The sequence below is a fragment of the Phoca vitulina genome, unplaced genomic scaffold (assembly GCF_004348235.1).
Source record: "Phoca vitulina isolate PV1807 unplaced genomic scaffold, GSC_HSeal_1.0 scaffold1, whole genome shotgun sequence".
Classification (NCBI taxonomy): domain Eukaryota; kingdom Metazoa; phylum Chordata; class Mammalia; order Carnivora; family Phocidae; genus Phoca; species Phoca vitulina.
This window is the reverse complement of record NW_022589704.1, coordinates 93,326,197-93,346,742: the sequence shown is the minus strand read 5'-3', so window position 1 is coordinate 93,346,742 and position 20,546 is coordinate 93,326,197. Positions and strand designations below refer to the sequence as shown.

The window sequence follows — 20,546 nt, the reverse complement described above, 5'->3', positions numbered from 1 at the left end:
AGAAAAAAGAATGAAATTAAGAAAAGACATGGGACTTATGAGACAATATCAAACAGCCCAATTTATGTATAATTGGAATCTCAGAAGGAGGAGTGGATAGCCAGAAGACATATTTGAAAAGATAATGGCTAAGAATTTTCTGAAATGAATGAATGACATCAACCTGTAGATCCTGGGAGCTCAGTGAACCCAAAGCAAGATAAATATGAAGAAAAACAAATATACATCATTGCCAAATGGCTGAAAACAAAAAAATTAGGGAAAAAAGTCTTGAAAGCAGCCAGAGAAAAATTTATTACACTTAGGGGGATAACAGTATGAAAGACCACCAACTTCTCATCAGAAATAATGGAGACCATAAAAAAGGTCCCTCAGAGGCAGAATGTGTAGGGCCTTTAAAACAGGTCATGCTAAGAATTCTGGATTTTTATTTTAAGTATGACAGGAAGTTTTGAGCAGGGGAATGGCATGACCTAGTTTACATTTGAAATCATCAAGAGAAATTGCAGAATATGTCTGACTTAAAATCCTCTGGTTAGTAGATAGAGGAGACAGGACCCAACTTCTGGTCTTCTGGTACCTTCCAAGACCACCTCTCATTGAGTGATGCCAAGCCACCTCTGTCCAGGGTCAGCTGATCTCTGAGAGCAGTTCCCTGTAGGAATTGCACTCAGACTTAGAGCAGTGAGTGGGTACTAGAAGAGACAGGACATCTCACAAGAAGGGAGATAAAGAGAAAAGGAAGGAAAAGGTGGGAAGATAATGGAAGGTTTCCAGGGCCAGCAGGAAGTACACAGTGTAGCCTACAGGCTTCCTTCCTGTGGCCATGTGAGTAGCGGTCCTTTTCGCTCTTTCTCCACAACTGGCCCCACTTCGGTTTCTCCATAACTGGATGTGCTCTCAGCATTCCCTTTCATTCCATTCCACAAGGAGGCCTTGACTTGTTCCTGAAGGATTATCATGCAGAAAATTATCCCAGGCCTCCTGCCCCAGTCCCCACAATAGCTCCTACCTCAGGCTTGCCAGGGTTCTTTTATATCCAAAGCCAGGAGTCTGGAGAACTTTCCCACACAAAGGGCCCTGTTCCTGTCCACAGCAGGATGGCTGGTGGAACCCATTGGCAGGGGTGGTTTAAGAATACAGTTACCTTTTTTTTGTTTGTTTGTTTGCTTTTCCTTTATAGGAAAGTCATTTGGCTTCATATTATTTAAAACAGTGGACAGGCCACCAAGTAATTAATGAGTCAGCATCCCTTTGGTTAAATTGGGTTTGGTTAGTAGGAGGACACAGGAAGAGCCATTTTTCTGTATTTATTGCATTTGAAATAATTTATTGCCCTTTGAGGTAATTCATTTCCATTTCTAAAGGATTTCTAAAGGATGCCCTTTGGAATAAGTTGTAGGAATGGCCCCTGAATATTCAGCCTCCTTCCTACCACATAATTGGATCTGTTGATGTCGTGACAGATGGCCATCAATGGTTATTTCACTCCAGAAATTCTACTTGTCACCACATAAATGAGCCTGATATGCCAAGTCCTCTGTTGTGGTTTCTTTCTGTTCCTTCTGTGAACCTTTGAGAGGAGACCTATCTGTAGACCAGTCCTAGTAAGCCTCTGGAATCACCCACAGGTTGAGTAAATAAATATCCTTTGAAAGGAAAGAAAAATTTGCCTTTGGTGTGAAGAGCTATGTCTGGGTTGGAAAGGGCATAGCACGTGCAAAAGCTTGAGGTGAGAAGGAGCAGGCTTGCAACATTGAAGTCAGTTTTCTAAGTATTTTGAGCTCTTCTGAGGTGATCTATTGCGGAACGAGATGACCTGTGTTCTTGCAGAATAGTCCTGCCCCGGTAGTATCATACTTATGACTCAGCCTCTTTTAGCTCTCTCTGGATGGATGTAGGCAGGGATGGCTGAGATAAAACCTGTGTGATACATTATATGATTGTGGATTTGAAGATGTATTATGAAATTAATAGTCGTGGTTGAAGAGTTCATATGTAACGTGTGAATCGACATACAAAAAAAGGGGAGAAGGTGCCCTGTGACCAGCTGCTTGGCTGCCCACGGGAGGATGACTTCTCTGTCAACTGTCCCATTCTCCACAGGCCTCAGCTCACAGGTGTTCTCTCCAGCTCTCCACCCTGTAAATTTGAGATCGGCAAGTGTAGGTCTAAGCAGCGGCCCTCTATCCTGTTGCTCCCAGGTGCTCTTGGGCTCTCTGAAGCTGTCAGACTGGATTGGTAGTGATTTTGTCCCAAGTGTAAAAGTAAAATTTCCATTTCAGGTTGGTAATGCTTGCTGGATGCCCCCAAAACACAAGCCTCATAGTGTTGGCACGCGCTGTGCAGCAGAGAGCAAACCCCCATGTCTTCTCCTTCCCCAGGTGTCCAAACAGTGATCACACTGCCTCCCCCACCCCAGAGAAGCACCTTCTGGGATTTCCTCCTGCCTTCAAATAAAGCTTGGGCTCCTTAGTATAGAAATCCTTTTGTGGAAATCCAGTGAACCTCTTCCCAGCCTTGTCTCTCCAGCCTTTGCGATCCCAAGCTCTACCCACCTGCTATTCTTCTTGCCTGTCTCACCTCCTACTACTCGCTCTACCTGGAATGGCTTCCACATCTTGGCTTGCTGGAATCCTAGCTGGCTTTAAAAGCCCAGCATGAGTGGAAGTGTGCTTTGACTTTATAGCCTCCTGGGCCTCTTGGCTGAACTCTTTGTGGCACTTTGTGACTCTGTTTCTGCCCCACAAGTTCTTTAGGTATGTGCTAACCTCACCTACAAGTGCAGACCAGTGCTTTTGTCACCATCCTGGCTCCTTAACCACTCATCACGTGCCCTCATAGCATTGAGCATGCATCCATTCAGCAGGTGTTTGCTGTATTCCTCCATGAGCCCCACAGCCCTATGGCCATGGAGCCTGCCCTGTGGAGCTTAACCTCTAACCAGTGATACTCCCCACCTTTTGGGGAATGCCTACTGTGTTCTAGACACCAAACTAAGCACTTTACTTTTTTTTCTTTTCACATAACCTTCACCACAGCTTAAAAGAGGTAGATTTTTCCTCTCTCCATTTGGCACATGAAGAACCTGAAGCTCAGAGATGGGGGGTGATTTGCTCAGGGTCCCACAGCTGGCGAGGAGCAGAGTGAGCTTGTAAACCCAGGTCTGTTGACATCCGAGTTCATAGTCGTAGCCCCTCTTGAGGCAGATGAGTGTGTGTGAATCAGGGGAGGACTGGGTAAGTGTCCTAGGTTCTGTGTCCTCCTCTTTCATGATACCATGGTCTATTTCCACAGATTGAGCCATATATGCCATACGAATTCACATGTGAGGGAATGCTACAGAGAATCAACGCTTTCATTGAAAAACAGGTAAGGCTCTTCAGAAGTCCTTTTAACCCATCACACCAGGGGGCTCTCATGAACAGCTAAGAGCTCATCGTGTTTCTGTGGTTATTTTCCTGCTCTGGAAGACTCCAGAAGCTGGGTAATGGCTTGATGGAATTTTGAAGCATGCACTGTCATGGTCACCCAAGGGACTTAGTCTGTCCTTGGGTTAAGAATGTTCTTTTTGGGGGCACCTGGGTGGCCCAGTCAGTTATGCGTCTGCCTTTGGCTCAGGTCATGATCCCAGGGTTCTGGGATTGAGCTCAACAGGGAGCCGCCGTCTTCCTCTCCCTCTGCAGCTCCCCCAGCTTGTGCTTACACTCTTTCTCTCTTTCTGTCAAATAAGTAAATACAATCTTAAAAATAAAAAAAAATTAAAAAAGAATGTTCTTTATGATGGTGGAAGGTCAAAATGGAAACTTAGAATGGGAGAGACTGGATGGTCAAGGTAAAGCCCTCCTGAATCATCAGACCTGTGCCCTGAATGGGTTCAGAGGGACATCACGAGGACTTGGGTGGGGAGAGGAACAGAGAGACTGTTCACTGATCCTGCCTGATCTTCGTTTCTCACCCTAAGAACAGCAGGGGCTGAAACCAGGGGTTTCTAAGCATTCTTTTAATATATGTTCAATAATTCCAAATATGTTAGGACTTTTTAGTGGTTTTCAAATATCTTTTCAAACACGACCCCTTTTCAAATGAAACTTTACATGAAGCCTAAGTATAAAACAGATAAAAGGAGGGTTTCAGTGCTAAAGTGGGGGAGGGGGGCCCAAGAGTCCACCACCCCCAACAGAGCTTGCAAACTCTGGCTTGTGCTCTCATGGCAGGAAAGGCCAAGAGCACCATTGGCATCATTCTGTTTCCTTAGTCCTCAAAAGCAGCTCAGAGCTACAAATAGACAGATTCAGAACCCCTGTGGGCAGGGCAGTATGAATTCCTTGACCACATTTTAGGGGGTCTCCTCTTAAAAGGCAAAGCAGAGTGTCTTGGGATGATCAAAAGATCTTTACACAATAGGGGATGAGGACCGTGCAGGCTAAAATAGCAATGGTGTGTTGAAAATGTAAGTAGGTGTAGACCAGAGGTCCCAGGTAGGTTTCTAAGGGAAGGTTTGCGGCGACAGGCTGGAGAGCCCCGGGCAGTCCTGGATGCTGCTATTGGAGAGGGAGAGTGGTGGGCACAGGCTTCAGGGCAGCGTGCTGATATTCTGGGTGCCTATTCGTGGCCAGAGGCCATGCTCTGCAGCCCTGCCATCTGGGTTCACAATTTTTTGGTTTTATGACTTGGGTGCGTTACTCAGCCTCTCTGGGCCTTAGTTTCCTCTCCTGTAGAATAAGGGCAATAGTAGACCTCTTAGGGCAGGAAGTGCGTAGAACAGGGCTGGCGCATAGTGCTCCGTAAATGCAAACTGATACTGTTGATTACCTAATAGATGATATTATGTATCCTGTCACAGTGTATAATTATATTGTGATGTCATATAATACAATATAATATGACTCACCCGACTTTACCACAAGAGCTAAGCATCTGAATCATCGCTTCATTCAGTCTTTATGTAGTGCCTTGATTGACGGTGACCACATCAGCACCCTAACCCGGGCAGCCTTTCATGTGCAGACTGCACTGCAGTGCGTACCGAACACGTCCCAGCGCGTTGTCTCGCTCAGTCCTCACAGTATCCCGGGAGGTGGCAGGAATAGCCCCACGCTCTGGATGACGGGAACCAAGATTTGCGGTCATGGGCTCACACGTCATGGACTCTGGGTTCGATGCTGGTTTGGTCTGAGCTCAGGCGTGTCCTAGCAGGCGGGGGCCGGTGTGTGGAGCTGGACTTCCTGCCTTCATTCACCTTCCCGCAGGTGCCGAGAGGAGCTGCGGCTTCTCCTCTGGCAGGGAGTTTTAAGCTCTCCTGCCTCTTACCACCATCACAGGAATCGAGCTAAGATTGTACCAGGGTCCCCACAGCCGCTTCTGAAACCCACTTCCTCCTCTCCTGTCTCCACTTTCTCTCAGGAAAGATGCTTACTCACCACCACGTAGAAGACTCTTTATCAAGTTTATCTGAAGACTCCTGAATCGCAGCCAGTCCTTTAAAGTTCTCATGTGGCCCGTTGTCTATAAATCTATTACCAGCTTTCCTTTCCAACAGGAAGGTGCCATTCCCCACAGTGCCCTGGCACAGTGCTCCATAATGCAGGAGCATGCCTGGTCCATTCACCCCCACAGCCCAAGCGCCCTGCCTGGCACACAGTAGGTACACAGTAACTCCCATTTAAAGGAGAGTGTGTGCACGTACCTGTGCTTTTCCTTCATGCATCCCAGGAGCCAGGAAGCTCATCTCGGACTTTATGATTTGGGATACACGCTAATAAAACTGCGCTGCCCACTAGCTCCTCAGCACAGACCCTGCAGAGCCCACAGTTCTCAGAAATCCAGAGCTTTCTCTTTTGCCTGCTATGGTTGATTCCCCCGTCCACTGGGTAAATGTCTGTCAGCTGGAGTGCGCTGTGGACTGGGCTGGGGGGTCAGGAAGATGTCAGGGGACGAGTCCCCGTCCTCAGGTAGCTTTGGGCCTCCCAGAGAAGCCAGTCAGGCCCACAGGCAGTGCCACCCCCATAGGGTTGGGCCCTGTAACAGTGATGTCACCGGGATGCTTAGGGATCGCACCACTCAGCCTGCAGAGCGGGGAAGGGGGAGAGCTGGGGAGAGTGTGTCCAGCAGCATTTTGTGGGAGATGGGTCCTGACAGCAGACTGAGGGGGTATGAGAAGGACTGTACAGGTCAAGATGTAAAGGCCTGGGGGAAAAAAGAGAAAGCATGGCGAGCTCACCGTGGGAAGTTTAGCTGTCACCTAAGAGAGATGATGTAAGAGACAGGGCTAGAGGAGGAAACACTTCATGAGAAGATGCTGAGGCTCAGCCGAAAAATGCGGGTTTGACTGTGGGACAACAGGAAGCTGAAGAGTGTTTTTTGTTGTTGTTTTTGTTTTTAAAGATTTTATTTATTTATTTGATGGAGAGAGAGCGAGAGCAGGAACACAAGCAGGGGGAGCGAGGGAGAGGGAGAAGCAGGCTCCCCGCTGAGCAGGGAGCCCGATGTGGGGCTCGATCCCAGGACTCTGGGATCATGACCTGAGCTGAAGGCAGACGCTTAACGACTGAGCCACCCAGGCGCCTCAGGAAGCTGAAGAGTGCTAATGCAGGATGAGGGCAGTGAGACTCTCAGATTGGTATTTTAGGAAAATCCTTCTAGGAATCTTGTGTGGGGGGCATTTCCTATTAAGCATTCTCTCGGTGCTGCTACACAAGCCAGAAAGAGGCCGATTTTGAGCTTATCCCAGGACTCACAAATCCTGGAGGAATTTGTTGAAGCCATAATGTTCCCCCAACTTTAGAGGGGAGATGGGAAGTCAAGACCCCATTGAGTCACAGGTTGGGGCTTTAGCCTCTAACAGTTCTCTCCAGGTCTCAGTATTTTAGAGCTCGGGGTGTTCATTATTTTTGCAGCTAGAATATCATCAAAGAGCAGGGAGACTGGAGTGAAGGGTGTTTCTGGTGTGAACGGAAAGCCTCGAGCTCTGAAGATTGGTGGCAGCTCAAGTTTCCCGAACCTGGAACTGTAGGAGCGCTGTAGCCCTAATTAGGCTGATCTCTGCCTTCAGAGTCTTCCATGTGATCTGCAAGGGGAACAAGGAAGCTTTTATCTCAGAACCTTTTCAAGGTTGTCCATCATCCTCACCCAAGGCCACAGGAGCCAGGGGAAGCCAATTGACAGCAGTTGAGAAAGCCCCAGGCTTCAGTGTTCCGTTGAGTGGCTGACCGCTGGAAATCTACCTCATACCCAGCCAACCCCGGGCTCCCTCACCCAGTGGGAAAGAGTCCTGATTGAGGGAAACCACTTGCTTTTTTCCCTTAATGCCCCTGCCCTGCACACACCACCACTGCTTTGCTGTACTGGAAATGTTGATTTGAGTTGCATGCTCTTCCAAGTCAGCACTCTGTAAGAAGTGCTCTCTCCAGGAGCTGGGGAGGAACTGGGGCAAAAATCCCTTGTAATCTCAGATCAAGAGCATTATCCTTCCCTAACCTGAGTGTCCAGGTCTGTTAAGGTTCTCATGATGCATTTCTTGGGAAAGATTTAGGTATTTGCCTCAGGCCAGAGAGTATAGAACAGGTTCTTTTGAAGGAATGGCAATGTTCAGGTTGCTTTCTGAAAACCATGCGTGTGTTCCTCATTCCTATTCTCTGTACTTCCTGTAAAGATCCTGTAAATGTACAGAATGATTATGCTCACATTATTTTGCAAAGAGCTGTGTAATTCATGTGAAAAGCATTCCGGGTTATGGAGGGGAAAAGGAATTAACCTCAAGAGCCACTGTGGAATAAGCTTCAGCTCCTAGGAAATCTGGCTTATCCAAGCCCATCTTGAACTCCCCGGCTAGTGTTCTAGATGCAAGAACAAGCCCGGTGGTGAATCCGGATAGTCCAGGGTAGCAAGGAGTGGTGGTGGAGGAGACAGGTTGCAGGGGAAGAGGAAGAGGCACTGAAAAGGGGACAGGGTTGGCCCTCGTTTGGGGAATGTTTGCTCTTTGGAGAAGTGGACAGCTACTGTTGGCCTAGCCATTCCTGATCCCAGAGACACTGGCTGAGGAATGCCTAAGTGCTGGAGCCTGGAGTCCGGCTTCACCACCACTCTCTGTGATCTCGGGCAGGTTCCTAACCTCCTGGTCCTGTTGCTGCTTCTGTGCAGTGGGGATACCACCACCCACCCCAAAAGGCTGATGGAGGAATCGATAGATTAATGCAGGTGTAGGGCCAAGAGCAATGCCTGCCACGGAGTAGGTCCTCGGGAAGCTTCAGCTACTTGCTGCTGCAGGAGCCCAGCACCCGCCCGAGGTATGCTTTTTAGAGAGCTTCATTGAGGTGTAAGTTACAGGCCATAAAAGTCACTCCATGTAAGGATACAATTAAACAATTTTCTAATCATATTGATAGAGGTGTGCGATTACCACCAAAGTCTAGTTTTATAGCGTTTCTGTCACCCCAAAAACCTCCCTTGTGCCTATTTGCAGTCTTTGCCCCAGCCCCTAGGCATCCAAGATTCTGTGTTCTGTCTCTGGAGATTTGCCTTTTCCAGGTGATTGCTGGCTTCTTTGACTCAGCATGATATTCGTGAGGTTCATGCATGTTCATGTATCAGTACTTCTTTTATTACTATTATTATTCTTATTATTATTGCTGAATAGTGTTCCACTGTGTGGATATACCAGCGTTTGTTTATGCATTCACCAGCTGACGGACATGGGTGTCGTTCCCACCTTTGGGCTGTTGTGAAGAGTGTATGAACATTCCCACGCCCGTGGATGTGTGTTTAGAGGATGTGAGAGGTCTGGGGCTAACTCCTTTAGGAGTGAGCTTGTTGGCATGTGTAGCGGTCATCCATGGAGATGGGTCACATCATCACGTTGGCATGTGTAGAGATCATCCATGGAGATGGGTCACATCATCACATGTTGGCATTTGTAGCGATCATCCATGGAGATGGGTCACATCATCACTTGTTGGCATGTGTAGAGATCATCCATGGAGATGGGTGGCAACAGCTCAGCGTCACAGCCACCTCCTCAGTTGTGCCTCTGGAGACACAAATCCACACCCACTGCTTCCCATCAGCCCAGCGGCCACCTGGGGACAAAGTTCACTCCTTTGAGGACAGCACAGGCGGAGAATGGGAGATACCAATGGGCAACTGAAATGTCTTTAATCCAGTCAGTCAGTATTTATCGCACACCTTTTTTGTGCCAGGCCCTGGATCTCCCAGCTATAACATAAATAACAAACGTGTCTCTTACCTCTCAAATAGCTGGCGGAATTTGGCCCAAACCCCAATTTCAAGGCCTACAACCTGTCCCTTCCTTTTTTTCTCTTTTGTCTTTTTTTCCCCCCAGATTCCTGGCCTTACTTCCTCTAGATCTGCCCCCAGACCTGTATGTGCACCTGTCTTCTTGGCTGCACAGAGTTTCTGCCGAAATCCACTTGCACCCGCTATGTCATGGGCGTAGTAACTCTATTAATGGTTTGCCCGGGGCTGGGGGGCTGGAGGGTTTGTGGAGGAGATCCCTTCACAAACAACCAGGAGAGAGGGGCAGGCCAGCACCGCCACCCCATGGGGAGGGGTGGGGGGCAGCACCCCATCATCTCTGCTCTTTGGCTGTTTCTGGGAGCCAAATTCTCTCCATGCTGTGACTTGGCCTTCGTGACAAAGGTAGCTCCCTTCTGTTCCCCAGTAAATTGTCTTCACTTGTGCAAACGCTGCTTTTTCTCCTAAAGTTGTTGACGATAAATGTTTCTTATTAGAGTCAGTGCAGGAAAATTTCAGAATAGTGAAATTTAGGGGAATTTGGTGACTGGGTGAAATAATTGTTGGAGAGGAATGCAGATGTTCTGTGTTCTAAGTGGCCTCGTTAACCAGATTGGAGATTATTACGTCTCATCCTGGCTGTAGAAAGCCTCTCTGAGGTAGAATATTGTCCCTTTCTGCTTCTACTGTCAGAGCCCCAGGATGCCAAAACCATTCAATTCAGTTCAGCAGCTCTATATTGTGCACCAACTATCTGCAAAGCACTCTATTTGTGGGAAGCCACTAGCTCCTATTCAGCCTACAAAACCCAGCCCAGAAGTCCCTATTTCCTGGAAGCCTTCTCTGACTGCTTCCACCGCCACACTGCCGATCCCCACAGAGTTAATCATTTACCTACTCTAACTAAGTGGCCTTTACATCCTGTTTGGACATCTGTTTTCTGCTGTTCTGTAATTCTTTAAATGTTGGCCTCAACATTTAACAGCCAGAGCTGTGTGCAGTGACTCCGTGGGACCTCCGGGACCCCACCTTTGCTGCTTCTGGCCCCCACCCTGCACACTCTCAGCTCCTACTACGTGCAACACTCTGCTGCTCTGGAAGCCTGCTAGACAATCCCTTGTCACAGCCTCTGATCCTAGTTTGCCTCTGCCTGGAATGTTCTTCCCAGATAGTTGCACGTATCTGGGTCTGTTCTCAAATGCCCCTTCTCAGTGGTGCTTTATCTGGACACCTTCTCCCCCAGCAGTCTCAATCCTTTTTCCTCACCTCATTTTCGTCTAGAGCACTTACCACCTTTGGACATATTATATATGTATATATATATACTTTTTTTTCTGTCTTTCTCATTGAATATAAGGTCTATGAAGGCAGAAGTTTGGTGGTTCCTTTTTTTTCACCAGTACCCAAGGGCCTGGAAAAGTCCCTTGCATGTAGTAATAGTAAGAGCCAACCTATAGATGGTGTTATTTATCTCAGGTACTTTTTGAACACTTAAGAAGCATCATAGTAGTCCCCCTGGTCTGTGGGGGATGCCTGAAACCTCGGGTAGTACCAAATGTATATACTATGTTTTCTCCTATCCATACATACCTGTGATAAAAGTTTAATTTATAAATTAGGTACAGTAAGAACTTAACAACAACTAATAATAAAATAGAACGGCTACAACAATATACTGTAATCCAGGTTATGAGACTGTGCTCTCTCTCCCGGTATCTTATTGTCCCATGCTCACCCATCTTGTGATGCTGACAGATAAAACGCCCGCATGAGGAGATGCAGTAGGGGAATGATGGAAGTGCTGTGACATAGCGTTCGGCCGCTGCCGGCCCTCTGACGATTTGTCAGGAGGAGGAGGATCATGTACTTTGAGACCACCGTTGACACAGGGAGCTGAAACTGCAGAAAGCGAAACTGCAAAGGGGTTGGGGGTGGGGGAGCAGTTCTGAACCCTTAGGCTTTTCTGCTTCTCCGCAAGTATTTTGTTGAATGAATGAATGAGCGGATGGGTGAGAGGAGGAGACGAGGCAGGTGAGCATTGACATATTCGCTCTCGCCTCTGTCCTCCCGTGAACACCCAGTCGGGCCGGCACCCAGACGTGAGAAGAGGCTTATGACTGGGGCTGCTGGTTCAGTGGTGCCCTGCGGGTAGCTGGACAAAGAGATGGCTTTCATGGGTCAGTTGTCCATATCTCATCCAGGCAATTCGGCATGTTCCCTCTGGACCTGGGAGCAAATAAGGGTCTACCTTGGAATATTATCTTTACCATGTCTAGGTGCCTCCTTAGGAGTCACCTCGTTTTATCTCACCGGAATTCTATAAGGACTGAAGGACCTTTGTAGATGTGAAAGCAGAGAGCTTGAAGGCCATCTGTGGGCGTCCCCTGCCTGGAGGCCAGAATCGCATCCCTCAGCCCCACACTCCCTTCCGCCCCACCTGGCGTCATGCTTACCAGGACACCTTCAGGCTCTCCAGATGGTTCACCAAGCCTTAAAAAGGTCCTCCTGCTATTTGCACTATTTCTTATCCTACTGGCCCCCAAAACAGACTCCTGAGAGGATGCCAGACCAGCCCGCGGTGATCCATGAGCCAGGGTGCTTGGGGCCCAAAAGCTCATGTGAAAGTGAGCTCATAAGCCTGACTGTTGAAGGGAACCTCGAACAGTTCGGCTGTAGTGGTTGACTAAGAAGCCAGCGGGGCAGCTCCGCCTGCAGAAGGCACGTCCCTCCGTGCAGACCCCACAGCGCCTTTCTGCACATGAGGTGCTGGGCTCCATTTATCCAGGGCTGCCTGGCCTCTGCCGGTGCCGACACCGCAGTGCCTCAACCCCCATGCAGGGCAGAGGCAATCCCCCCGTGGACGGGCGAGAGCAAGGAGCCGAGCATCCATAAAGCACCTGATACTGACCGGCCTTCGGTCGGCTCCATCAGCTCAAATCCGGGCCTTCCGACTTGAAGCACTTACCCTGGTCTAACACAGCAGAACCTTTCTCCACACAGGCTGAGAATGAAGGAGAAGCCGCTTCTTAGGGTCCACCAGACTGCACAGCTGTACCCTCAGCTCTAACTGCCTGTAGGTGTCGTCTGGGAAGAGACATTCTGTGTTTTCTTACAAGCTGTAAAAGCCAGAACTGGCTGTCGTGGGTTTCCAGGTCCCCAGCCTCATCCAGCGGGGGGCCGCGCTGAGTCCTGGAAATAAGGAGAAAAATCCTCACGTGGCCTCTAGTGACGTACGGTGTAATCTGATTTGGTTTCCTGGATGTCTGCCCGTTCTGTACACTCACACATAGGCTTTGGCGTTGCATTTAAAATCTCCTTATGATAATACTCAAAGGCTATAGATGTTCTCAGATTGCTTCTAAAGAAGTAGAAGCCAAGTTGCTTGCATTAGTCAGCCAGAGAAACAAACCGAAAAGCAACAGTTAATCTTTTCCCAGTATCTGTGCACCCGCTCAGCTCTGATCAATAACTCCATTGATCATGATGTGTTTTCCTTCTTCCTGTTTGGTGACAGCCATCCTCATGGGATGGACAGAGTACCAAAAGGCAGCCAGTAAGCTTCCATATGCTGTCAGGTAAGAGAGCGACAGCAACCAGTGAACACCGTGACCCTGTTCGGGGTGCTGTGGGAAATGCCGTCACCCTTAGTAACAGCACCCAGCCCAGGGTTACTGTGCCGCCCTGGCTTAGCAAGCACACACTGGTGCTCAAGATCGCCATGAATCGGGCACCTGGGTGGCTCAGTCGGTTAAGCGGCTGCCTTCGGCTCCGGTCATGATCCCACGGTTCTGGGATTGAGTCCCACATCGGGCTCCCTGCTCAGCGGGGATCCTGCTTCTCCCTCTGCCCTTCGCCCTGCTTGTGCTCTTCGCTCACTCGCTCTCAAATAAATAAATAAAATCTTTAAAAAAAAAAAAAAGATCGTCATGAATCTGAGGAGTCAGATAGGGTCTTCCCGCCCCATTCCTGGTCTGTGGTGGCGCCCAGGGCTGTGGAACCACTCTGCTCGACCTCCTGCCATGCGTCACTTTCAGAAGGTTAGGCTGGGTCCTCATGTGTCTAAATAATCCAGTGTATTTCTGTCATCTCTGCATTGCTAGGCTCTGTGGAATCTTCTGTTTTCAGCTTCTGTGAATCCACGTTCAGGGTGTCTCAAACATGCAGTGAAGGGTTTTCTGTTTGTTAGCCACCAAACTCAGGCTCTCAAGGCGTCTAGTCCCCTCACGATAGAGTCGTGTCATGTGGAGGAGCAGAGCGGGTTTGCCTTACTTGCTGGGTCCCCATCATTGATTGGAGGAGACTAGAATGGAACCCAGCACTGAGTACTCACTACCCACCAGTCGCCTTTCTCAGCACGCAACGGCATCACCTCCTTCAGGAAGGAGAGAGGGCGAATCAGAAGCCTTAGGAAGTCATCAGTATCTTCGTTTTCCTAATGAGGCAGGATGGACAGCCGGCTCCTGCAGAGCCTGGGGGGCATTCCCTTTGCTCTTTTCTGTGTTCTTTTGCTCACTAAAAGTCATACAAGCACAAATTTAAAAAAAACAAAAATGCACGCAATACAAAAGCGCCCTCCTGGATGCAGCTCTGGCCTGCTTTCCGGGGCTGCACCCACTTCATTGCTAAGGTCAGTGGCAGGCGCCGCCTTCAACTCTAGGCCCACTTGCAATGCTCCACGTGACCAGCCGGGGGTGGGGGGAATGAAACATTTCCTCTGCGGGTGTCAGTTCCGGGAGCCCAGAACCCTGAGATTACAAATCCACTCCTCATCTGCACAGAGCAAGGAAAGGAAACATGAGAAGAAAGAAACTATTTCAGAAGGACATTGATTGGAAAGTGAATTTCTTTACCATCCCAGACCATGTTCCTTCGTTCCCTTCTCAGTGGCCCCCATGCCAACCAGATAGATTCTCGTAGGAGCATATGCACGTTTATAAGCACCTTTCCAGCTTCTCCCCGTGCTTGACATAAATGGAAACGCACTCTACAGCATCCTTCACTCTGCTGCTTTCAGCCCTCAGGATGTCCTGAAGAGGTTTCCATGTCAGCATATGGAAATCTGTTACATTTTGGAGTATTGTTTGTGTTTAAACAGTTAGTGAAATATTTCAGATTATTTCAGACCTCTTGCATCTCCTCTAACAATGCTGCTGTGATGTCCTGTGTAGGTTTCTTTCGATCCTGTGTGTCCCCATATGTCTGTAGGGCGAATTCCTACCGGTGGAAATCAGAGCCCGGGATCCTGAACAGCTTTGAACACCCCTGAGGGCTCGCCCACCCCCAAAACAGTGGAGCAGGCCTGGCTCTCCAGGTCCCCCGCACAGACAGCACCTTTTGCAGCTGGGGCAGCCCAGCGACTCCAGAAGCTGTCTAGGATTCCAGATCCAGTGTGTAAGCAGAGCAAGATCCGGGGGCCGCCGGTGCATGAGTTCCCACTGCTGGGACCTGCTCAGGGTACAGCCGGAGTGAAAGCCTGGGGCTGCAGGTCGGAGAGCTCCCTGCTCCTCATCGGCCCCTTCTCCAGCCCCACTGGGTCTGTGTGCTCATCACCCGGGCTGCCCGTTGGCTGAGCCACACAGGTGGCTTCCTGGCCCACGCGCATCATGCCCCTCTGCCCACCCCGGGTCTTCCTTGGACATGCTAGCTTCCAAGTGACTGGCCCTGCCCCATTCTAGGCACCCCCGCAGCTGCTGGGCTGTGGGCGCCTCTCTCTGCCAGGTTACTTCACTTCCTGTCACACGTCCCAGGCTGTTTCCGTAGCTGTTGAATTCGTGCAGTTACAACTGTTTTCAACTCCCGAGCCCTGAGCCCCCACCAAGGCCCCGGCCCCACGGCAGGCTCCATCTGCGGTGCCCGTGGACTCCTCCACTTTATGAAGTCAGAACTAGCACTCACCAAACAGTGTCCTGCTAGGTAACTGCCACATTAGGTAGGTGCTGAAAAAGCCTTCGGAATTAGAGCGAAGAATAGAACGGCTGGGGAAGGTGGGCCCAGAGATGGACCTTCAGGGGTGGAGGCTTCAGATAGCGAGACGGAAGGTGCCGGTAACGAACAGCCACCGTTCCTGGCAGGCATGTTGCTATACACATGTTACTGTCATCCTCAAGCCCTGTGTGGACGATACTCTTGTCCCCCTGTTGTGGACGAGGTGTCCGCTGGGCAGAGAGAGGCGAAGACCTGGCCGAAGGACACGTTCCAGAGGAGCCCAGTTCCCACCAAGCCTGTCCACCTCCCACCTCCTGGCCTTCACCGCTCTCACCGTGGGCTGCCTCACCTTGTCTGGGCCACTCCCCGCCTGAGTCCCTGCTCCCTTGACTGATGGCTTCCTTGTCATTGTAGGACTTCTGCCACGGGCAAGTGATGTGGCCGCCCCTCAGCGCCCTGCAGGTGAAGCTTGCTGAGCCCGGCCAGTCCTGCAAGCAGGTGTGCCAGGAGAACCAGCTCATCTGTGAGCCTTCTTTCTTCCAGCACCTCAACAAGGACAAAGACATGCTCAAGTAAGTGCTGGGGGTCGGGAGGGCCGGACCAGCCTCCAGCACACCTCTGGGACAGAGCTGGGCTGAGAGGGACGAGGCCTGGGGAGCAGGTTGCAGCATGGTCCCTCCTCCCCACTGCCCCACTCCGCCAGAAAGTTAGACCAGCAGTTTGGTTGTTAGGTAGATGAGATCACCCTGGCATGCTGATAGATTTAGAATTCGAACGGGGGTGTTGTATTTGCAGAAATAAGGCCGTGTTTGGGATCGGAGATGGTGGGAAGGGTTTGGTTTGTTCATGTCATACCCAAGAACTGTGGGAGTGGAGATGGGCATAGAAGCACAAGCCTGGCGGCCCCCACCCCTGGGCTCCCCTGGCAGAAGCCAGGTCTTCTGGATGGCTTGAGGGCTTCCCCTCATGCCTGCGTGACTTGTAGTGCTCCCGTGTGTTTCTCTTGGCATTGGCAGACCCCAAATTTCTACGTGAGGTTTCTTCTGGCCTCTGACTCGTGCCCCCTGTCAGTGCTAAGTCTGTGCTCCCCGTTTTTATTACACCCACCCTGGGCCGCCTCTGACTTAATTACCAAGCCCCACCCCCTGAATAGCCCTGGTTAAGAGACGTGCTGTCCCAACCCTAGATATTCAGCAGAGCAGTGCTATTCAGTCCTGACGAGGAGATTTAAGAAACGCAGTGCGCTCGCTGCTCATGGCTTGCCTCCCTCCCGTTCCGGCTTTGTGCCCTGTTACGTGGTTGGCCTCTGGTCGTCCGTGCCCAGAGCGCGGAGCGGGACTCGTCCTGTATCTTCTTCTTCTCAAGCATGCTATAAAACCCTTCTTACAGAGCGTGGCCTCTCGCATCTCGCCTGCGGGAAAGCTTCCCTGAGTAGGGGTGTAGAGGATGCTGGTTTTTCCCATTCTTTTTATGTGAAGACCAAGCTCAGAGGCCACCTTGATTCCACTATCAAAACAAAGCCCAGAAGAGAGTCAGTGTGGCGCCCTCCTCCATCACCAGTGAAACTTCGTGAGAAGGGGTGGTGGTCTGATATGTAAGGGAAGATGGTACTGGAAGCTTCTGTCTCCATAGCACATACCCTGAATTCTGGGGTCCCGGGAGGGGCTTCCTACTGGCTCCTTTGGCAGACAACTTCCGTAGCAAGGTAGCTTCTTGAGACCCCTGAATATCTCTCTCTCTGTTTACCTGGAAATCTGGATTTGCTGGGGGCAGACTAGGGACAGTGCACACAGAGCTGTCTCCGTGCAGTCCCCGTCTCCACCTCTGGGGGAGGACACATGAGAAGCTGCGTCCCGGGAACGGAAGCCAACTGGGACTCCTCTACAGCCTGGCCCTCCTTCCTAGCCAGGCACGAGTCAGGGCTCCTGCCCAGATCCGATGATCAGGGCCTGGCTCAGACAGCACAGGGCCCCCACACAGCCGGCCTGTCTCTGGAGCAAAGGTGTAGGTCCAGTGGAGGGACAGAAAGGGGAGCCAGTGGGTTAGTGTCCTCTGTTGCATCCATTTTCTCCCCTGTAAGATGGGGGCAGCCCGTGTGATGATGAGATAATGTGCAGCTGGTGCGCAAGACAGAGAAGAACGACCCCTTCATCCAGAGAGCCTTGGGCCGTGGAGCAGGCTTGAGGCTGCCAGGCTGAGACCAGAAGAGCCAGTCCCCTCCCCCAGCCTCCCTGTCCACCTCCTCATACCCTCCAGAGCCCATGAGGGCAGAAGACCTCGTGGGGCTGTCCCGTGGCCCAGACCCTGTGCCCTGGGATTGCTTCACAACCCTCTCCCAAAGCCCACGGTAGCTATGTGGGTTTTCTCCCAAGCAGGCAGCAATGAATGCTAATTCTGTAATAAAGCTGTCTGAAATTAATTCCCTGAATGTAAGAGCCCTATTGAATACCTTGTTCCTGCATTTGTAAATACCGGTAATGTGGTAAAGCCCCGGCTAGCTGGTGGTCTATTGAGTGCCTCCTCAGTATGAGGCAGTCCTGGCTCATCCATATTCATGGCCAATTAGTGAAGTGAGTGGCTCCTACAGGCCCATGCTGCTACTTCTTCTCCACCTGGGAGCCTGGTTCTCAGCTTAAGCTCCTTTTGGTCTTTGGGTGCCCATGACCTTGAAGAACCATTGAAGAACCTTGAAGAACTAACAGTCTATCCCCGCTGTGTAGTAGGAATTTATATCACATAGATCAGGCCCTTTGGAGTGTCCTATGCTGTCATCTCGAATCGGGGGCAATCAGGCAGTTGGTCGTGGAGTTCCCGTTCATGCAGGGCATGGTGTAAGTGCCGGAGAGGTGCCCACAAACTCTCATGCACAGAACGTACATGACTCAGGTGTGCTGCCACAGACCAGGGGGCGGGGTTCCAGAGGCAGAGGCCCCGGGAAAAGCCAGAGTCCAAGCTGGGGTGGCCCTTAGGGAGGACCTTGGCTCCATAAGTAGGAACATGTGTTCATGTGACACCTTATTTGTAATTCTGCTACTTTTTCAAGTTACAGCTTCTAAAATGTTAAATGATTGAGTCTGGCGTTTCTTTTTGAAGATGGGCAGTTCTAAACCATGAAGTCTAGACCGCGAGCACTCTGGCACCTGAGTCAGAGAAGTCACGAGTGAGTTTGTGGGACTTGGTGGAGTCAGGGTTGGAATAAGCAGGGCAGGAGCTGAGGGGGAGGGGAGGAGCTCAGGGGCAGGGAAGAGGGGAGGAGTAAGACCAGTAGGTGGGGTCCTGTTTGCATCCCTTCATCCTGGGTCTGTCTGTCGGGAAGGATGAGTTGTTTCTATCCTCTCAAGACGTAGGCAGCCCCATGGGAAGGTGGGGCTTCGCCTTTTTATTCTTGGTCAAGAGCTATAATGTAAACCAAGGGCCAGTGGGCCTCAGAAGCCCCCTCCCATCCTGTAAGAGGCCGGCTGGGGAGAGGTCAGCACCAGGGGGCCCTACAGAAAGGAAGCAGCCGTGTGCTAGGGGTCTCTGAGCGGGAGTGAGAGAGTATGTGCGGCGGAGTGAGTGTGTCTGTGTCTGTGTGAGACAGGCAGACAGATATCACAGAACAGGGAAGCACAAGCAAAACGTATAGGCTCTGAAAAGGCCAGGGATCCAGCAGTGGGGAGTGAGGAGGCTGGCTTCCAGATGCACTCCAGCAGTTGACGAACATCACCTCCCCTCTCTGACTTTGGCCCGAGGGTGGTGGAGTGCTCTGTCTGACTGCCCAGGGCTGAGGACAGGGACCTGCACACTCCTCAAAGGGAGCGCTCCCTGGGGGCCCGGCGGTTGGATGGCCTCCACAAGTGTCTGGAGCCGTATGTGCCCATAGCCCCCTGTCACCTGAACCTTCGGGGAGCTGCCCCGTGACAGATCATGTGTCGTGCTGGGGACTACCTGCTACCTGAGCTCTTCGTGGCAGGTCTCCGGACATCATCCCTGGGCACACTTCTTCCGTGGCGGCCTCCGTTGAGATGTATTCACAGACACGTGCACACGTGTGCGCACTCCCAGGAGCACGGGCCTGGGGTCTGAGCTGGGTGACCAGGGGCAGAAGCAGGAGGGTTTCTTCATGGCACCTGTCAGTTAGACCCCCGCCATGGGGTCTGAGAGTTGGAGAGCTCTCCACACCCCTGGTTAGCAGTACAAGGGAGCTGGCTTGAGTTAAGACATAGCTGCTCTGAGTCACCTAAGCAAAGAAATAACCTAAGCGTAACTATATTTTAAAGCTCTGTTCTGTATGGAAACCTGTAATGCACAGCTGAGTTCTGGAGGACCCTTAATGGGGGTAGGCCAGTGGGGGTATCCTGCGAAGGACCTGGTAGCCCCAAATCTTTGACTCATTCTTTTTTTAAGGAAATCCATAAATCCGCACTTCCTGCCCTTGTTTTCATGGTCCGTGACCTTCAAGGTCTGGGTGCTACGTCTCCCAGCCGGCACACCTCGACCAGAGGTGTTAGGGCGTTTAGAAAGGTTGCAGAACTCTCTGGTGACTGCAGGAGCAGCCTACAAGGGGGTGCTGCCCCACCCCCACCCCCCGAGCACCAGGAGCCAGGCAGGCAGGCTCAGAGAAGCCCCAGCAGATGTGCTGGGAATTGTCCAGTTCCGTTGGCAAGGGCAGGTGCGGGCCAGGCGGCTCGTTGGCTGGAGGAAGACAAGAGGGGGCAGGAGAACCGGGGAGGAGGATGCTTCCCCCCGCCGCCCCAGCATTTGGAAGCGTCCCAGAGGCAGCAGGAGACCTTGAGTTCCCCTCGGGGTCCCCACCCTGTCAGCAAGAATGCAGATTTCTGTGCACAAAGCGAAGTGGAGCTGGTTGGCATGTGTGTGCATCCACAGCACGGGGCAGGGGAGGGAGGCGGCAGAGCCCGTCCCGTGGACACGGGACGCCGGGCCAGGCTGACCGCAGTGATGATGACGACGGCTGTGGCAATGGTGATAGTTACCATTTATCGAATACTTACCCAGAGCTATACTCGGCCAAGTGCTCTGTGAGCACTGATTTCCACAGCTCCCCCGTGAGTTAAGGCTTATTTGTCCCCACTCTACAGAAGAGGAAACTGAAGCAGAGAGAGGCTCATGGAGATGAAGTCAGGACCCCAGCTCAGGGCCGCCCGGCGCCCCTCACACCCTCTGCTCTGAACCGGTCCCCGGCTGGCACATTAGGACTCTGTGCTAGACAGCTGCTGAGGCCTCCTTGCTCTCGGGGCCACGGGGTGGCTGGGCCCAATGCCCCCCAGGCCAGAGGAGAAAGGATGCGGCTCTTCTCCGAGATAGAGGAGATACAGGCCGGCACTGCTGGCTCCCCCTGGCCCTGCGGGCAGTGGCCCCAGCCTGACGAG

The 20,546-nt window shown here is 51.3% G+C and overlaps 1 protein-coding gene across 10 annotated transcripts in view; it reads left to right on the top strand.

Moving 5' to 3' along the window:
* MGAT5 (alpha-1,6-mannosylglycoprotein 6-beta-N-acetylglucosaminyltransferase) overlaps positions 1 to 20,546 on the top strand; it is a 330,719-nt gene that overhangs the window by 303,411 nt on the left and 6,762 nt on the right. For all 10 annotated transcript variants that reach the window (XM_032411587.1, XM_032411605.1, XM_032411545.1 and 7 more), the window contains 2 exons: positions 3,298 to 3,372; positions 15,592 to 15,749. In XM_032411587.1, the coding sequence (XP_032267478.1) occupies positions 3,298 to 3,372; positions 15,592 to 15,749 (233 nt within the window). The remainder of the gene's footprint in view (positions 1 to 3,297; positions 3,373 to 15,591; positions 15,750 to 20,546) is intronic.